At 36.3% G+C, this 17,195-nt stretch overlaps 1 protein-coding gene across 1 annotated transcript in view; it reads right to left on the minus strand.

The window, feature by feature from the left end:
• Positions 1–17,195, minus strand: part of rngtt (RNA guanylyltransferase and 5'-phosphatase) — an 87,393-nt gene that overhangs the window by 53,577 nt on the left and 16,621 nt on the right. Inside the window, exons 9-10 of the mRNA XM_028040626.1 lie at positions 8,507–8,642; positions 5,143–5,214 (exon numbers count right to left, since the gene is read on the minus strand). Coding sequence (XP_027896427.1) covers positions 5,143–5,214; positions 8,507–8,642 — 208 coding nt within the window. The remainder of the gene's footprint in view (positions 1–5,142; positions 5,215–8,506; positions 8,643–17,195) is intronic.

Raw genomic sequence — 17,195 nt, forward strand, 5'->3', positions numbered from 1 at the left:
TAATATATTTGAAACACCATTTTTGGAGAGAGCTTGTCAAAGATAAAAAGTGAAAAAAAAACTAGACATAAAGAAACTAAATCCATAAGAAAAAATAAAAAGAACCACAATAAGTAGCAGAACCAAAAATAAAAGCTGCTTCAGTGTGAGTTTGGGGAGGATAAAGGATTAACTGGAAAACAGCAGGGGATGAAAATAAGTGACAGTGCTGGGAATTCTGTTTTCCATATTTTTAGATAAACAGCAGACCACACTGATGACCAGAATCAACATTGGGACCAATCAACAATATGCTGCCTCCCATTAGATGTTCTTTACAAACATATGTAGTCTTTTTGACCATTCCAGGCAAACAAAAAAAAAGTAATTACAGACTCACAGCACCTCCCAACCTGTTTTCCATTTAAAAGCAATATTTTATGGTATTAAGACAGACTTTCAAAAATGTACTTACACAATTATTCTTCCATGGGAGAGTTTTAATGCAGATAACGGGCTTTTCTTTTTCTAGGATGATGGTTAAAATAAGCTGGGTAGAAAAAAAAGGCAGCAGTTTAAGAATTCCACTTTATCTTCCCTCTAAGTCTAAAGCACATAAATCAATAAGTGAGCACCTTTCTCCAAGGCAATAAATAAGACGAAGCAGACAATTAATGTAAGCTTTTTTATTTTTTATGCTGGGAAAATTAAAGTCTGAACCAGACCTTGAAAACATCAACTGCCTGCAGTTTAATTCTTCCACCTTCCACCTGTGTCTGTGGGGAACAGTTGGCAGTCCTCTCCCTGGCACGTGATGACAGATTTGTGTTAAAAAAAAAGTTAAACTAGTTAGAGATTCATGAGTGGTCTATCTAGTTACACAACCAGAGATCCTGAGGTGTGATTCTGCTTTTCTATGAGTCACTGCAGTATTGGGTAGGGCTGTCTATGTCTTAAGAGACTTTTTCTCCTTTTTTAAACAAACTCACAAATAGCTACCAGTTTCAGATGGTATAGAAATCTCTAACCGATTCTGATTTATTGCTATTCTTTGTTTACTTCAAACACCTCGTTACATCCTTAGTAAATGCAGCACATAAATAAAGGGCTGCGGCACTAATGTCATAACACCAAGATATTTACTTACATAAAAAGAAGAATGATTACCAAATCATCAGCAAAGTGTGATCTTTGCACTAAAAATAACATAATTCTCAACATAACATAAATCACAATAACATAAATCTCCAAAACTACACCCTGCTGTTAAACATCCAAATGAAATTTAAACACTGATGTCATAATAACCACCAACATGCAGACAAAAAACCTGCCCACTAACGCTGCGGTCATTTAGCCTCGTCATGAGGAAGAAAATAGATTGTTCCACCAGAGGAGGCAATAACCTGGATATTCCTGGCAGTTACAAAAGACTCCCTCATCCATTTTCTAGACCTGTTTTACCATCTACATCTTTGGTTTGTTCAAAGCTAAAATCTTATTTACCATTTCAAGAATCAAATTATTTAGTTTCTGTAATTTGAGGGCTTGTCTCATCAGCCTAAGCGACCAACTGCTCTAGATAACTAAATTATTCTCTGTTTTTTCAAAGTTAATACTTTTGCCACCATCAAATAAGATCATTTTAACAAGACATTATTCAGAGCCTGGTCTCTGTATGGCACTAAATTAGTTTTAGTGTTTTTTTTGTTGACAGCATAATCAAATCTAATCAACAATTGCTTAAAAAAAGAGAGATAAACAGTAATTCAATTTATTATTGATTTGGATGCTTAAAATCAATGTGTCAATAGAGGTGAACAGCCATATTTTCTTACAGTACCAAGAGTAAGCCCAACAAAAGACAAATAGTCAACTGGACAAATAAATGTCAAGTTGGAACTGGATGAATATTCCCCAACTTTTAAAGTTTAAATACAAAATTTCCCATTTTATGTTATGCAAAAAACACACTGGAAGAATGAAAATACCAGGAAAACTCTGGGTAAAAATCTTGAACCTATCCAGAGAAATTCAAATTTCTTGAAAAGGTGACACGCTTGCCACCGTGAACAGCTTTAAGAAAAAGCTACATTGTTTTTTTTATTTATTTTTTATTTTAAAGAAGTTAATTTATGGAATTATCAGAAATTAATTAAGGAAGAAGAGAAGAATAGCAGTTAGGCTGAACTTGCCCATTTACAATTTATGAATAAATTAGTGACACTCTAAAGAGTGTCACTAATAATAGGACACAATCATTTTGAATGTCAAAGTTCAGTCTGTGCCATTTCGTCTTCAATAAAATATTGTTCCAGCAGGGAATAGGAATCACTTATAGGAACTGGATTGCATATTAGCTTTCATTACTATCAAAGGTTTATAACACAAAAAACAAGGTATGTGGTGAGAGAGAGGAAAAGTCATTAATTTAACTGCCCAGCTCTGAGAGAAATAATGTAGCAAACCTCAGCCAGCCTTCCAAGCAGAAGTAACACGAACTGATTCCAGTAAAGCCCTCTTTAACAAATGACACCACAGTCGCTGTTGTCATGTGAACTCCTTTCTGTTCAATTGTTAATCCAGCTGATCCAATTATCTTGTCCAATTCCGCACCTAAAGCAAAATTACTTCAGCAACTTGAAAAATAATGAGGTCAATCAAAGTGTCAGCATGTGGGTGATGATCAAGTCCAAAACACCAGCTTTCAACAGCGTTTAAAAAACAATAAAAGGGAAACGTATGTAATTTTTGTTGTCTTGTCAGCTCCCCCACAGTGGGAGAGCTGACAGTGACTGACAACCTGAAAAAGTTTTTAAAAACTATGTCTTTTGGTGTTCTAGAGATAGAACAGCAACAGAAAACATATTTGGTGTGAGAGGGTGACAATCAGGGTTAATCAGATTTCTTCAGCGGAATCGTAAATACTGGAATGGTTGACAAATAAAGTAAAGACCGCTGACATGAATAAAACTCAACTTTAAGCTGGTCAGGAACAATTTTTTCACATCAAATAAAGTCCAGGTAAAACATTTATTTACACCCTTACAGATCCTCTTCTGTTTTTGCTTTTTTGTCTTCGTTAAATGTTTCAGATCACTGTACAAATGCTAATATTAGACACATGTGAAAGATCTTGGCCCCTTGGCCCCTTTTCAATCAAATTTTAATCCAGAATTCAAAGAAACTACCAAATCATTATTTTGTAGTTTCTTTATTAGGTGGACTTGCTGGTATGATTTGGCTCACTGCCCTAAATGAAACATAACCAAAGTGAGTTTGAGCTCAAGATCATAAACAGACACAGGGTAGACATCCTCCTTTGGTACAGAGCAAACTTTCTTGTTCCATCAATTTTAAGTTTTCCACCTCCTGAAGCAGACAAGCAGTCTCATAACATCAAATTATCACCAAATAACTTGACTGTATGTAATCAGGAAAGTTCTATTTATGTGATTTCTTGATTCTGTAGGTGTTGCAATAATAATGCCTGTGGTTGTTGATGAAATCGAACCAAAAATATGTGACAAAACAAAGTTAATTAGTTATTTATGAAAGGAAGCAATTATATTTGCACAAAGAGCCCTGATGGTTTGGATATTTTTTTCTCCTTCAATGAATAAAATTATTTATTTCTAAATTTTTTGATGCTAGAATTTTGCTCGATAGTCTGAATCATTTAAACATAACTTTAAAAAGTCTAATTTAAATCAACAAGGGTGCGAATACTTTTACCAAGCACTGTAAAATCACTGAGTGCAGTGAATGAATGCATTCATATCCAGAAGCAAACCATCAGCCAGCTTTTAAAGGAAGCAAGGAGTCATTTTAGGGCAGGAGTCAAACTGGTGTCGTCTTCCTCCAGCTGCATTACTCACCTCTCTCAGGACCGGCCCAGAGTGCCGAGACACAGCCAAACAGATAATGGTTAAGGCCAATAATGGCAAGCAAGAATCAATATAACAGCGCTTTACTGATGGCTCGGTGGGAGTCCCATGGAAATGCTAACCCCTTCACCATCCTGCAGCCATTCCTCTCACCACTGGAGCTTTCATTGAGCCGATTTGCTCATGCGATTCCTCGGATCGATAGAGAAAAAAGGAGACGACGGCAAAACATGATGGCTACCTCCTTCACTCTTTATCTTGAGGTGTTCATTGAGTTCTCTGAAAAGAGGATTGCAAAGGTTTGCCAAGGTTACAATGCGAGCTCAGTAAGTTGACTGACTGCCTTTTTGACATAAGTGGGAACCAGCCTGAATTTACAGTTCAGGAGACTGAGGACAATTAACCAGTGATTTGGTTTGTTCTCAAGCTGCTAAAATTGTGCAGCTGGAAGTAATAGAAGAGTAGAAACCGTTTTAAATTAAAGGAGTGTTTGTTATGCATAAGTGCACTTACATTATGGAACGAATAATTGTATTTCAATTCAAACACTGATGATTCTGACATGCAAAAAAATGTCAAATTTATTTCAGATGAATACTAAAAAGATTTTGATAATAAATTTTCATAATGGTTTAAGCACAGTTCTTCCACAGTACCGAGGAAAAGTCTGACTTAAATTGCAAATGCTCATTTTTTCCGCATTTTGTGACGTTACAGTGATAACCTTCAATGCATTTTATTGTAGTTTTCATGTAATGGACCAACTAATAAAAACCAAAACAAACAACTGACAAAATGTGGTGAGTACCTGCATCCAGCTTCCATTAGTGAATACTTTGTAAAACCAACTTTTGCTTTAATTGCAGCTTAATAACAATTACAGCTTGTTGTAACGTAAAAGAAATTACAGCAGTATTAATATTTTTGCAAGGAGGTCTCTCTGTGTGTGAGAACAGCATAGTTATGCTATCCACCTCATGCTGCAGATTAAGAAAGCTACCGTCTCTAAACAAATACTTAGAGCATGGCTGCTGCACTGCCTGCTGGATGGGAATTTAATTCATGTCTCTTCTTGACAAACTGATGAAACCCATGATGCAATAATTCCACATTTCACAAGCTTTTAACTGCTGACGACAAACCTAAAAGAGCATGAGCTCCTTTGTTTTAAAAGGGGAATGAGGCAATTAAACAGTTCCCTCCAAAGTGGTCTAACACTTTAACCTTGAACATTTTCAGGGCTAGGAGGTCACTCTGAAAAGCCCGCTGTACTCACATTGAATTTGATGATGTCATATATCAAGTAGCGAGGGACTGCCTGACCATTCACCTTGTCGATGATCATCTCCTGTGGAAATAAGGATAAAGGGTAGTGTCATGATTCAAATTCCTCAAAATAACATTATATAATAGAAAGGAATCTTCGAACTGTGAGCAATTTTATCGTCACAACACTGTGAAAGTCCTATTGACTCAAGTTCTGCAGGATGAGACACTGGAATATGAGCGCTCCCCGGAGGACGGACATTCAGGGAAGGGGAGGCCTGCAGCAACATCAAGGAAGAGACTAGTGGGGGAGGTGTGTGTGTGCGCGTGCATGCATGGTTAAAACTGAGGTAAGAGTCTGGTGAAGAAGACCATGACGCAGAAATAGACCGCTCATTTATTATACAAAGCTCTCAAGCTGAGGTCAGGTGCGGCAGTGCTGCAGGACACTCAGTCAAGATGAGTTTTGAGGAAAATGTTACACAACTGAGTGACAAAAAAAACAAACTGTCATCACTGCTGAGCAAACGTAAGAGGAAGAAGGACTGCAGGCCTTAATCAACCAGTAGTCAATGTAGAGAGCTATACTCTCTTGTAATATTGAAGATAAACAGTATTCCTGTACTTTAAATGAAGGGAAAACACCTATTAGTTATAAAGTTTAAAAGTTGGTGATATCATGAAAAGTTAGCAGCAACGTTTAGTCAGAAGAATAAAATCCAAGGCCATATGCATAAAATTTTAAATCAGAAGTGGAGAAATTTTCTCTGATAACAAAAAATGTCAACTGCTCAAAATGTGTCTTCTGTCTTTTTTGAAAGGCTTCAGGAAGAGATTTATTATCTAGCTTCACTATGTTGATGATCAGTATCAGAAAGATTAGTATATTGGTTAATCTGTATAAAAACAGCTCTGATAATATAATGTTACATTTAAACAATAATTTGAGACACTGTGGATGCACGAAGGTATTCTATAATCAGACCATTCAGATTTAGGAATTAACAGATCGACGGGTTTTCAGATCGGAACATAAAATGAAAGAAGAACTTTGGCTTCTTATTCCCAGTAAAGTGATGAGCTGTTTCTTGATGTAGCATTAAGAATTATTGACTAAATGATAGTAAATAGGCAAGTATTCATAAACTGATGGATGCATAATGAACATAGGCACAAAGTGGTGGCTGGAAGCACAAATTAGTGGATGGATGGAAGGAAGCACGGACAGATGGGTGGGCGGCAACAGTCATATGGAGGAATGGTTGAACAAAATGATGATGGATATACAAATTGGACCAACAAATCATAAATATTTTTATATTTATTATGCATAGAAAGTTAAAGACAATAACTTGAAATGTGAATATTTATCAATGTTAAATCTTCTTTTCTCTATACTTGACCTTGGAAAGCATCTAAACCAATTTCCTGATTTCTCCCGACTTTGTAAGACTGTGTAGGAACTGTGTGCAACTCAAGCACATATGTTACAAGGAGATTTAACCCAAACACAGTGCAAACAGACATATTTAAATTTATTTCATTAAATTTCTGTTCAGTAGGTTGTCAAACCAACCTGCAATATTATTTTCAAAAAAGACAGAAAAATTGCAGAGCACCTGCCACTCTGTCTAAGTGAAGAAGAGCACAACAGCAAACCACACCAGTGCCTCATCTGCCTTCAGTGCGCACCAACAGGCTGCAAAATTGTAGGGAAAACATTGGACAGTGATGACAGATGGTTAAATTTACTTGCCAAATGTCGTTTGGAAATGTGGGGCCCTTTTTCCAGCTAACATTTCTCTGCTGCAGGAGATTAGTCCACTTTAGAAGAGCACAAAATGTTTCATTTCAGCATCCGACTAAGCTGCTGCAATTGACGCCGTTTTTGATCAAAGATGAAAGCAACTATGCATCTAAGGTAAAATGAACAAGGCAATCAACTACAAGTAAAAAATATATATGGTAAATATTTACCATAATTACAACACTATTTACTGTTACTCTCTTTGACTACTGTATACTGGCTCAAAATATGCAACAATTCTCTGCAAAAGCCTAAACTTACTAAATAGCTTTCAAATAATTTGATAAGTCTAAGAGAGAACAACATGTAAATTCTAGGTGGTGTATGTTTTATGAAGGGAACTGAATATTTAATAAGGTTTGCCAAAACCAGACTGGTGGAAAGGAGAAATGAAGTAAGGAATCTGTCAGCTCCTCTGTAATGCCGACAGAGGGGCTGAGGGAGAGAAATGATGCAACTGCAGAAGCTGCCATCACTGTGCATCTGGTGCACTGAACCACTGCAAAGACAGGCAGCAACAGATGAATGCACGAATGCAGCCGAGGAAAGCTACCAGGAATTTTATCTATAAGGCGGCCTAATTCAAAATCTACACTAAAAATAAAATTAAGGTCATCAAAAAGTACTAGTAAAAGCAAGTAGAGATAAAGATCATCGTCATGAGCCACAGCTGAAATCTCAGACAAAAGAAAAATCCGGTTTTCTCACAGCTCCTCATAAACAGCTGAAGACAGCCTCTACAAACCGAGAGCCAGAAGCATCAACACATGAATAAACAGGAGTCAAAACAAAGCTTGTGGCAACATAAAACCATCCGTGCAGCTTCTTCAAATGAGCGGCAATATACACTGCAATTAGACGTCCCGCCTGAGCGTGGAAGCTAAATTCACCATATTATAGTCCATAACTGTTCAGCAAATAGGAGGCTGTTTTGCATAAAACAGTAAAACACAGGAGAAAAAAAATTAAAAGCAAAGCACAAAAAAATAAAACAGAAGGCAGAGAGTGTATTTCTTATCTTCTCATTCGTTCCCCTAAACACAAACAAGTGCGAAATTCATTTTACTCATCGAATTTCTGATGACAAGTAACCAATTTCCTCCCTTTATTCACGGAGGAAGAGTAAAATGACTCATAAGTATCCACCTGCTGCTTTGGGAAGCTGCGTGACCTACGCATTGCAAACATGTCGGTGGAAGGCTGGTCCTGATATTCCAGCAGGAGTGGAAGCCACTGAGGCTCCCCATGCACAACAGAGTAACAACAAAACACACACACGAAACTGTGAAACAATTAATGAGCAATTTCTCCAGAACATGCATAATCATGTTCCTGTCACCCTACTGCCTTCGCAGTGACACATGCTTCACATGCTTTCACCTAAGATTTGCAAAATGGAGACAATTTTCTGCAACACTGTGCACTGGGTGCATTCCATAAGAATGTGGAATGAACATGCAGGCTCGAGTCAGGAACTGGGAAAGTGAAAGACGACCCACAGAACATATATCAATTTAAAAATCAAAATGACCACACGTATATGTAAGGGGAAAAAAAGCCTCCTCACCCCATCCAGTAGAGTTTTGGATAAATGGACGCGTAGATCCTTCCGGAAAGGGAACTCGAGGTTTGCTATGTGGAAGACTGAGTTGTCCCTGTCGATCATGAAAACTTCATTTTTTCCATTGATCAGCATCATGTACCTGTGAAGAATGAGTTAGCACTGTTATATACTTATAATTATGAGGCAGCAATACACTAATCATATTTTGGAATGGATAAAGTTACATTAGACAACCTAGCAGGAGGATGTTTAGTTAAACAGAAAAAACGCAACATCTTCATTCCAAATAAAACATAATCTAAAAATTACATTAACGAGCTTTTTTGTTTAGGAAATGACTAATCCTTATGCACATATCCAAGACATTTTAAGAATCCATTCGCATTGAAAAAAAAAACTATATAGTTTTCAAAATCTTCGTAAACACATGGGTGCCCACATCGGTGCAAAGTTGCAACAGAAAAAAAGCCAAGTAAGTTATTTTCTAAAGAAAATTATACTAAGGCCTTTCAAAAGATAAGATATCTTTTTAAGATTAGTCTGCTGAGGTCAACAACCCCAATAGAATATTTGGTTTTTATAGCAAATCTTATAAATATGCAAATTTCTCAAGCTCATTGAATTTCAAATCCCTAATGCACCAATCTCATTGCAACAGTCCAAAACAAGCTTTGAAACATTCCTAATATCTTTATTTAAAGTCAGACAGAAGTGAAATAAATTGGAATAGGTAGTAGAAGAAGGGCATTATAAGGATAAACTCTGGATGCAACATGTAAAAATGAAATCAAACTGGGATCCAGCATAAAGCCTTGAAGAACAAGTATTACAAAGGAAAAATGCAGATCTACAAAGTATGATTTATTGGGTGGTGATGAAAAAATCCAATGGGAAAAGTCTCCAAATTAAAATAAGTGTACAAAATAGATAAAAGTAACACAGACATTTACTGTAATAACTATCATTGAAATCACGATTATTTTGGTCAAAATTTAAATCATGAACATTGAACATAAAAGAGAGTTCAGAAACATGTACTTGTAGTACACAAAGTTCAAAATCATTTGAACATTTGAACGTAAAAAAATATTATACATGCATAATATACACATTTCTTTTAAGGATTGGAGAAGTGGTGGTCATCCAGTTCACATAATTGCCCAATGAAATACAGTTTGTAGAAATGGGTATTAAACTATTAGAGGAAATGTGACATTTTTTCTTTTTATTTTAGCATTGCTTTGCTTCAGTACAATCCCTCCAGACAAACAATTCCTGCAATTTTCTTTTATTTATTTTGAAGATCTAATATGTTATTATGTTTCAAAGACAAACTGTGGTTAGCTAAGAAAGGCCACACTTGAAATTTGGTAGAGTACTATAAGCCACACTGGAGCAAGAAAGGGTTTGTATACCTCTAATTTGTAAATGCGTTGCAAACAATTGAACTAGAACATGGTGTGAATGCGTAAAAGCTTTTATTGTGACAGAGAAAAGACGAAGGTCCAGACACACCACTTTTAATTACAAAATACCAACAAAACACTTTTGCTTTGATCAAGCTGTGATGTGTGCAAAAACTGAGCAATTAGGAGCAGTATCCCCACAAAATGAATCCATCAAACCACACCAACTTTTACAACCCACTTTTCACACAAACACCAGAAGGTTTATTTTAAAAAACATAGTCTTATCTTAGTCAAGAGTACTTATAGAAACATTTAATAACTTGAAACGCAAAAATAAATTATTCTCATTAAAAAACTGTCTCCAGCAAGTTGGGAGCATTGACAGAGTTTCAAATACAGCTAATCCCTTGCAGGACTTCCCAGGTAATTAAAAATAACTAAATGACATCCAAAAAGTTTCTCCAGCACAGTTGACTGCGAAAAAACATGCAAAGGGAAAACAATGTGCCGCCAGAATCTTTTACCTGTGTGGACGTTACATATTGGTGAGAAGTGTTTTACCCTTTACACATCTCTTCAAAATCTCCTTTTGTCACACTTAAATATCTTAGATCATCAACATTTTTACAGCAAAGAGAATCTGAATGAATAGAAGCAGTAGTTTTCAAGGGGTGCCTCTCATTTCAGAGGGTGAAAAAACCATCTGCACCAACATGGATCTACTTGTTACTTCCCTTGGTAAATGACAAAGTAAGCTCAGCTCAGTTCACAATCTACACCCAGACCTGACTATTGACAAACCACAAAATTGAGAAACACTTAAATAGAACCTGTCTGAAAACATTAAATTGGTTAAAAGTTCTCAAACGCTAAGAAATTCAAGAACAGATTAAAAACGATGTCAATTACCTTCCTCGGTCTGCAAAGGGTTCCAAACTCAACTCTAAACCTTCATGACTGAGGCAAAACACAGTGAGAGTCAGTACCTACTAATGTAGATAAAAACAAAACCAACATCTTGAGCGCTGCAGATGTCACTTGTCTCAGTTATGATCTGTTTATTATCCACAAACAAAAAATTAAAAATAAAGACTAGGCAAAAATGGCATCAATGTGAGAGATCTGGGGCAAAAACTACTGCTGACAAAAGAGAAAAAAATGGTTTCCACTTAGATTTGCCAAAAACCAACCCGAAAATCCCCAAACTATTAGGGACATATTCTGTGGAATGATGAGACAAAAGTAAACATTTATTTCAGGGTGAGTGTCCAGTTACATGTGGTTCAAACTAACAGCATTTCACAAAAACAACATCGTACAACAGCCAAACATCAACTATGTTTTCATTCAATCTTCTTCCAAGTTTTGAGCAAACTTTTAAAATATCGCAAAAAAAGAAAATGCTGGGGCGTGCGGTGGTGGCGTAGTGGTTAGCGCGACCCATATTTGGAGGCCTTGAGTCCTTGACGCGGCCATCGCGGGTTCGACTCCCGGACCCGACGATATTTGCCGCATGTCTTCCCCCCTCCTGTCAGCCCACTGTCATATAAGGGACACTAGAGCCCACAAAAGACCCCCTGGATGGGGTAAAAGAAAAAAAAAAAGAAAATGCTAATTTGGCCTGTTTCCATCCACTGATTCGGAGCAAGTCAACCATGCTGTGCAAAGCGTTATTTCGTCAGATGTTGGCGCTAAGCACAGCTTTTATAAACAAGATCTTTGGGAAAAGCATTTTTGGGCTCTATATATGCTAAAATGAAAACATTTATTTAAAAAAAAATACTCTTTCAGTCCTTAGAGTTTTAAAATCGAACCGGTCCATGTTAAACTAAAAACAATTTTATTCAATATTTCCATCTTGTTTAAAATAAATGAATTTAGAATAGAGGAAAATGAAGCGAGGAAGAAAATGCTGTTACTGGAAAATTACTTTTTCACCCGAGTAATCCCCTCTGAGAGACTCAGCAACATAAGATCGGTGACTGTTAAAAATATCTCCAGAAATAAACAATCTTACCAGTGTGGGGTCACGGTAAGAACACTTGAATAGTGCTAATTTGATTCTAGTCTTCCTGGATCCATGCTGCCAGTGCATGAAGCATCGAGACCCTTTAAACTTTAATATTTTATATTTTTCTGCATGGTTCTCTCAGGACAATATTAGGCTGTCATAGGAAGGAAAAGTTGTAAATGACATGAGCGTACACTTTAAGTGTGAACTGATTTTCTACTCTAAGTGTTTATCTTCAACTGTGAAAGTAATCAGGTAAAATCTCTTATTACATAGAGCCGATCTGTTGGTGAGTAAATACCCCATCTGGACAATTGTCCTGTAAGTTACATAAAACTGAAATATAATTTGAAGGAAGTCAAATGAAATTAACCAATGTTACAGTACAGTGATTAATCAATATTATTTCAGTTTTTATAGAGGTTTTACATTGCTTATGTAATCAACATTGAACCATTTGTCTAAATTCAAACAGCTAACACTGAAGATAAAACACAAGATCAGTGAAAACCTGATAGGCTTTAGTGAAATCCAGAGAGACTGGAGTGTAATCAAACTGTTCATCCAACTGTTTAGTACCTCAACAACTGATTACTAAGTCAGGAACCACTGTACACAATAAATCAAAGTAAAATCCTTGATCCTTCCTTCTGTTCATTCACGGAGAGGAGCTGAAAAGATGAAACGCTCTTAAAAAGTCAGCCCTGCTGCCTTTGTTTTCACTAAAAAACCGCCTTCAAATGTAGAAACTTTAAGGACTCAGAGGTCTTTAACCAGAAGAATTGGTTTTAATATATTTTTATTGTTATACCTAGTATTGTGAATATAGCTGTAACATATTATTTGTAACAATATTCTTGAGTAACTACTGAGCTGCACACTACAGACCAAAATCGGTGCAGTTTAATTAATTGTCTTTAAATTTTGAACATCTCAATTTAAATACTAGACTTGCGTTTGGACACAGGGAACAGACAACCCCCCACAAACTTTCATGACTTCATAACATTTTAGCACTGGATGGCTAACATTATGAATGCAGCTGACCAAAATAGATCAAATAAAATTAAACACAGAAAATAGGTAGTGGAAGTTGAATTTAGTCAGGGACTCCAACACCAATCTTTTAAAAATGCTTTGAACGAGACCAAGATCAGATGTTTGAGCGATCAGAAAATCAATATTGTAAAACGGACGTAAAATAGACACACTACTTGAGAATCTGCTATGTCCATTGGACAATATGGTGGCCAATCATAGAAACTCATTTAGTGTTGATTCAACTGTGTTACAGTAAGGAATGGCACAGAAATTCATTCCTAAATGTGACAACCAAACTCTACAACTCCTGCTTTAACCACAGTCGTAAAAACCTCACATTAAATGCTAAATGGACTAAATTTGCATATTGCCTTTTTAGTCATGTAATTGCAGGTAGCAAGAATCAAACTGATAACTTTCTGATTGCAGCTACCACTGCTAGTGCAATTTATCTTTATAGTATTGCTCATCATGAGGTACGGATGCAAAGTAGTTAAAATTACATTTAGAGTTTACACTAAAGAGCTTGTACCATGATATTTCTCTCCAGAATTAAAAGTGCATTTAGATTTAGATTCACTTATGAGAAGATATTGAAAATTACAGTACGCTAATTGTCAATATTACATCTTTGAGTATACTTAGTCCTATGCAGAAACGTCTCTGAGATGCTGGAAGCAGCTATTTATTTGTTCATTAAGTGACATGCAGTGGATTACATTTAATTGTATTCAACAGTGGAGAAAATGTGTTTTTAAAGCTTTCTTTAAACATGTAGTTAAGAGGAGCTGGACACTGTCCCTAATTTGCTTTTATGAAAACATTGTGAATGTGTGTGTACTAATTAGAATTCTGGTAGCTACAAATCACACATAGTGGTGTTTAAACTACGTTTGCAGCCTTAATTCAGATTACATTTTATTTCCAAATAAACTTGTTTTTGTTAGCATAATTAGAGCATGGCTTATATATTAAAATATACTATAGGGTTTTTTTTAATTACACAAGTGAGAAATTTCAAGAGTGCAATTTATCCATAGTATTTACAGAATAAATTAAGATTCAATTTATATCTTTACATTTTTCTTGCTTGATATCCAAGATAAAAGCAGAGCAAACATTTTCAGTTTAAGGCCAATTGTGATTACGCAAGTTATTTCTATTCACTAAATGTCAGGTTTTTTAAATAAAAGCTGAATGCTGCTTTTCCATGTTTACAGTTTGACCTCACTGGAGGAACCACTATTGATGTTTCATAGGTTCATGCTTCTTTATTACACTGAAACAAAACAATTATTTTGTGGCTTTATCAAATGAGAGGTTTTATATAAGCAGAAAATGTAAAGCAACATTTATTGGTGTGCAAACTGGCAGCTCAGACTGTAAAAAATAAAAAAGTACACCCTTTAAGAAAACATAGGCAGATGACAGAGACAGATTAACGAGTTCCCCACACACGCAGCATTGCATTTCTCATACCTGCTGTGACTCTCCACAATTGTAGCAAAGGGATTAGGTGCAATGGATGTGTGATCAGTACCAGCTGGTTGAGAAATGGAAAACTCAAAAAGATGCCAAATATAAGTGCAATAGGGAAGAGATTCTCAAACATAAAGGCTTTAAGGTATGTTTTATTATGGGAATATTGTCTCAATTAATCTATTGCTTTACAATTAACAAAATACCATATTTTTAAAAACAATCACCACACACCATCCAAGATAATATACAACCTTCATTTTCAATATTCTTGACATTTTGAAAATGATCAGGTTAGAATTTTTTGAAAATAACTTTTTGTCATATAAGGAAACCTTTCAACGAGAAAGAAAAAATCATTATCAGAGCCGACACTCGATAAGCTTAATTTCAGGACACACAGATGGTGTTTGATGCTCTTGTACTTTAAGACGAAGTTAGGTGTTGCAAAGAAGTCTGTTAGAGTAGTGGAGGAAGTGAACAAGGACAGCGAGATAGTGGTGAGGTGTGTGGTAAAAGTAAAACAGGTCATAAGTGTGGAACTGTATGAGACAGATTAATAGGTCAAAAAGCACTGCTTATAAGTTATGATGTTTGCTGATGACGTGTAATATGTGGTGAGAGTAGGAAGCAAATGGAAAATACTCTAGAAGTATGTGTGGGTGGGTGCTTTGGAGAGAAGAAGGTGAAAGCACGTAGGAACAGGAGAAAATTTGTGTAAATAAGATGAAAAACAGGTGGAACTGTAAAACATATTAAAGCAATTGAAACAACAGGCATTACAAGAGAGATGCACAAGAACAGACAGCAGGCAGGGTGTACAGAGACAAAAGAAAAGGTTTATTTGTGACAGAGAGGTGTCTGCAAGAATAAAAGGAAAGGTTTACAAGATGGTAGTAACACCTGTCCCAATGTGTGATTTGGAGAGGGTGGAACTAACCAAAAAAGACTGCGGGTGAACCTGGATGAGCTGAAAAGGTTTAGATCTCCACTGGGAGCGACCAAAACAGAGACAACTAGAAATAAGTGCATCAGAAGGGCAACTCGGGTTGAGCAATTTGGAGATGAACTTAGAGAGGCAAGGCTGAGATGAGTTGGACATCTGCAGAGGAGGGAATAACAGATGAACTGGAGAGAAAAGGTTGCATATGAACTTGGCAGGGAAGGAGGAGGAAAAAAGGAAAAGAAATGAGAAGGTTCCTGAATGTAGAGAGGAAGGTTTTGCAGGGAGTTGATGTGAGACAGGAGAAACAGTGTGAGAAAGACACCTCTAAAGTTAGAAGAAGGAAAGAAATAAAGGGACCCTAAAATAAAAACAAATTTAGGGTTTAACTTCTAATTGAATAAGCTTTAATATACTAAATTAAATGCATATGGACAATAGTATTTTAGGCCAAAAATGAATTTCAAACCACCTTTAAATTGGGGTTAAAAGAAGCAAAAAGTACAATACAATAGCTGTAATACACACAAACCAGAAAAAAACTTTTTGGACTATCTTCCTAAAAGCATGTTGGTCTCTCTTTTGCTGAATTTATGGCTCGTTGAGGCATGAACTCCATAAGACCCCGGAGGGTGTGCTGTAGCACTAAAATGTTAGAAAATCCTTTAAGTTCAGAGGTGAGGCCATCATGGCATCCAACAGAAGTATGATTGGATTGGGATCTGGGGAGTATGGAGGCCAAGTCAACATGTCAAACTACTTGAGCTCCTCAAACCTTTTCTTTTTCTGTTTATGGCAGTTTCATTGTACAGTTGAAAGAGATCACAGGCATCAAAAACAGCAGGGAGACTTTGACTGATGTGCACCTATGCAGCCTCATACACAACACAGTGTTTTCTGACAACTTTCAATCAGATCCAACAATAACTGCTTCTACAGTTTTAGTTGTTTTCCCACCCATGATCATGTCGCTGCACACAGGGAACAACCCATAGGAGCTGAAATTTTGTAGTCAACTAGGCATCGCAATTTGGCCCATGTCAAATTCACTAAAATCTTTGGACTTGCCCAATTTTCAAGCTACCAACACATCAAGTTTGAGGCCAAAATGTTCGCCGAATATACTCTTCCTTAAAGGTTATGAAGCAATTATAAGTGTAATTCACTTCTCAAGTCAGTGGTTAGATTATATAAAAAAGAAGTTTCTTCAACCCAAAACTCTAAGTATTAAATACTCTGAAAAAGTGCGCATTTCAGTGAGTAACTTGAAAATGCAGTTTAACAAAACAGCTTGAAGAGCAGATTACCAAAGGTAGCATATCATTGTAACAAGTCAATAAACAACATCACTATTTTTCCTCCAGTGCAGGTAGATGCCACTCCCTTTAAAGTTAACAATCATTTTAACTGAGTATTATTTAAAGAAAATCCAATAAGGCTATGCCCATAACTTAATTATTCCCAAGTGCTTCTAAAAGATGTTTGTCCAGTGAAGAGCCTACACAGTTAAGGGTAAAGAGAAGAGTTCAATATCCCACTGTCTTACAGTATCTGAAAGAAGAATCAGATGCGGGAGGAGGAGAAGAGGAAAAATAAAGTGCTGGCCAGATATTGCTGCACTTTCACGGTGAGAGTAGACACGGTTATCGCAGGATTTACCAGGGTGAGGAAGAAAGAATCCAATGTCTGCACAGCTCAGTTTAGGCAAATCATAGTACACACAAACGGGACAATCTCCTTTTGAAAACGAATAATGGGTTTTATGTCACAAAATGACTAATGGCTCAAAAGATCAAACAGGCTGAGAGC

This window comes from Xiphophorus couchianus, chromosome 15 (assembly GCF_001444195.1).
Source record: "Xiphophorus couchianus chromosome 15, X_couchianus-1.0, whole genome shotgun sequence".
NCBI classification, from domain to species: Eukaryota; Metazoa; Chordata; class Actinopteri; order Cyprinodontiformes; family Poeciliidae; genus Xiphophorus; species Xiphophorus couchianus.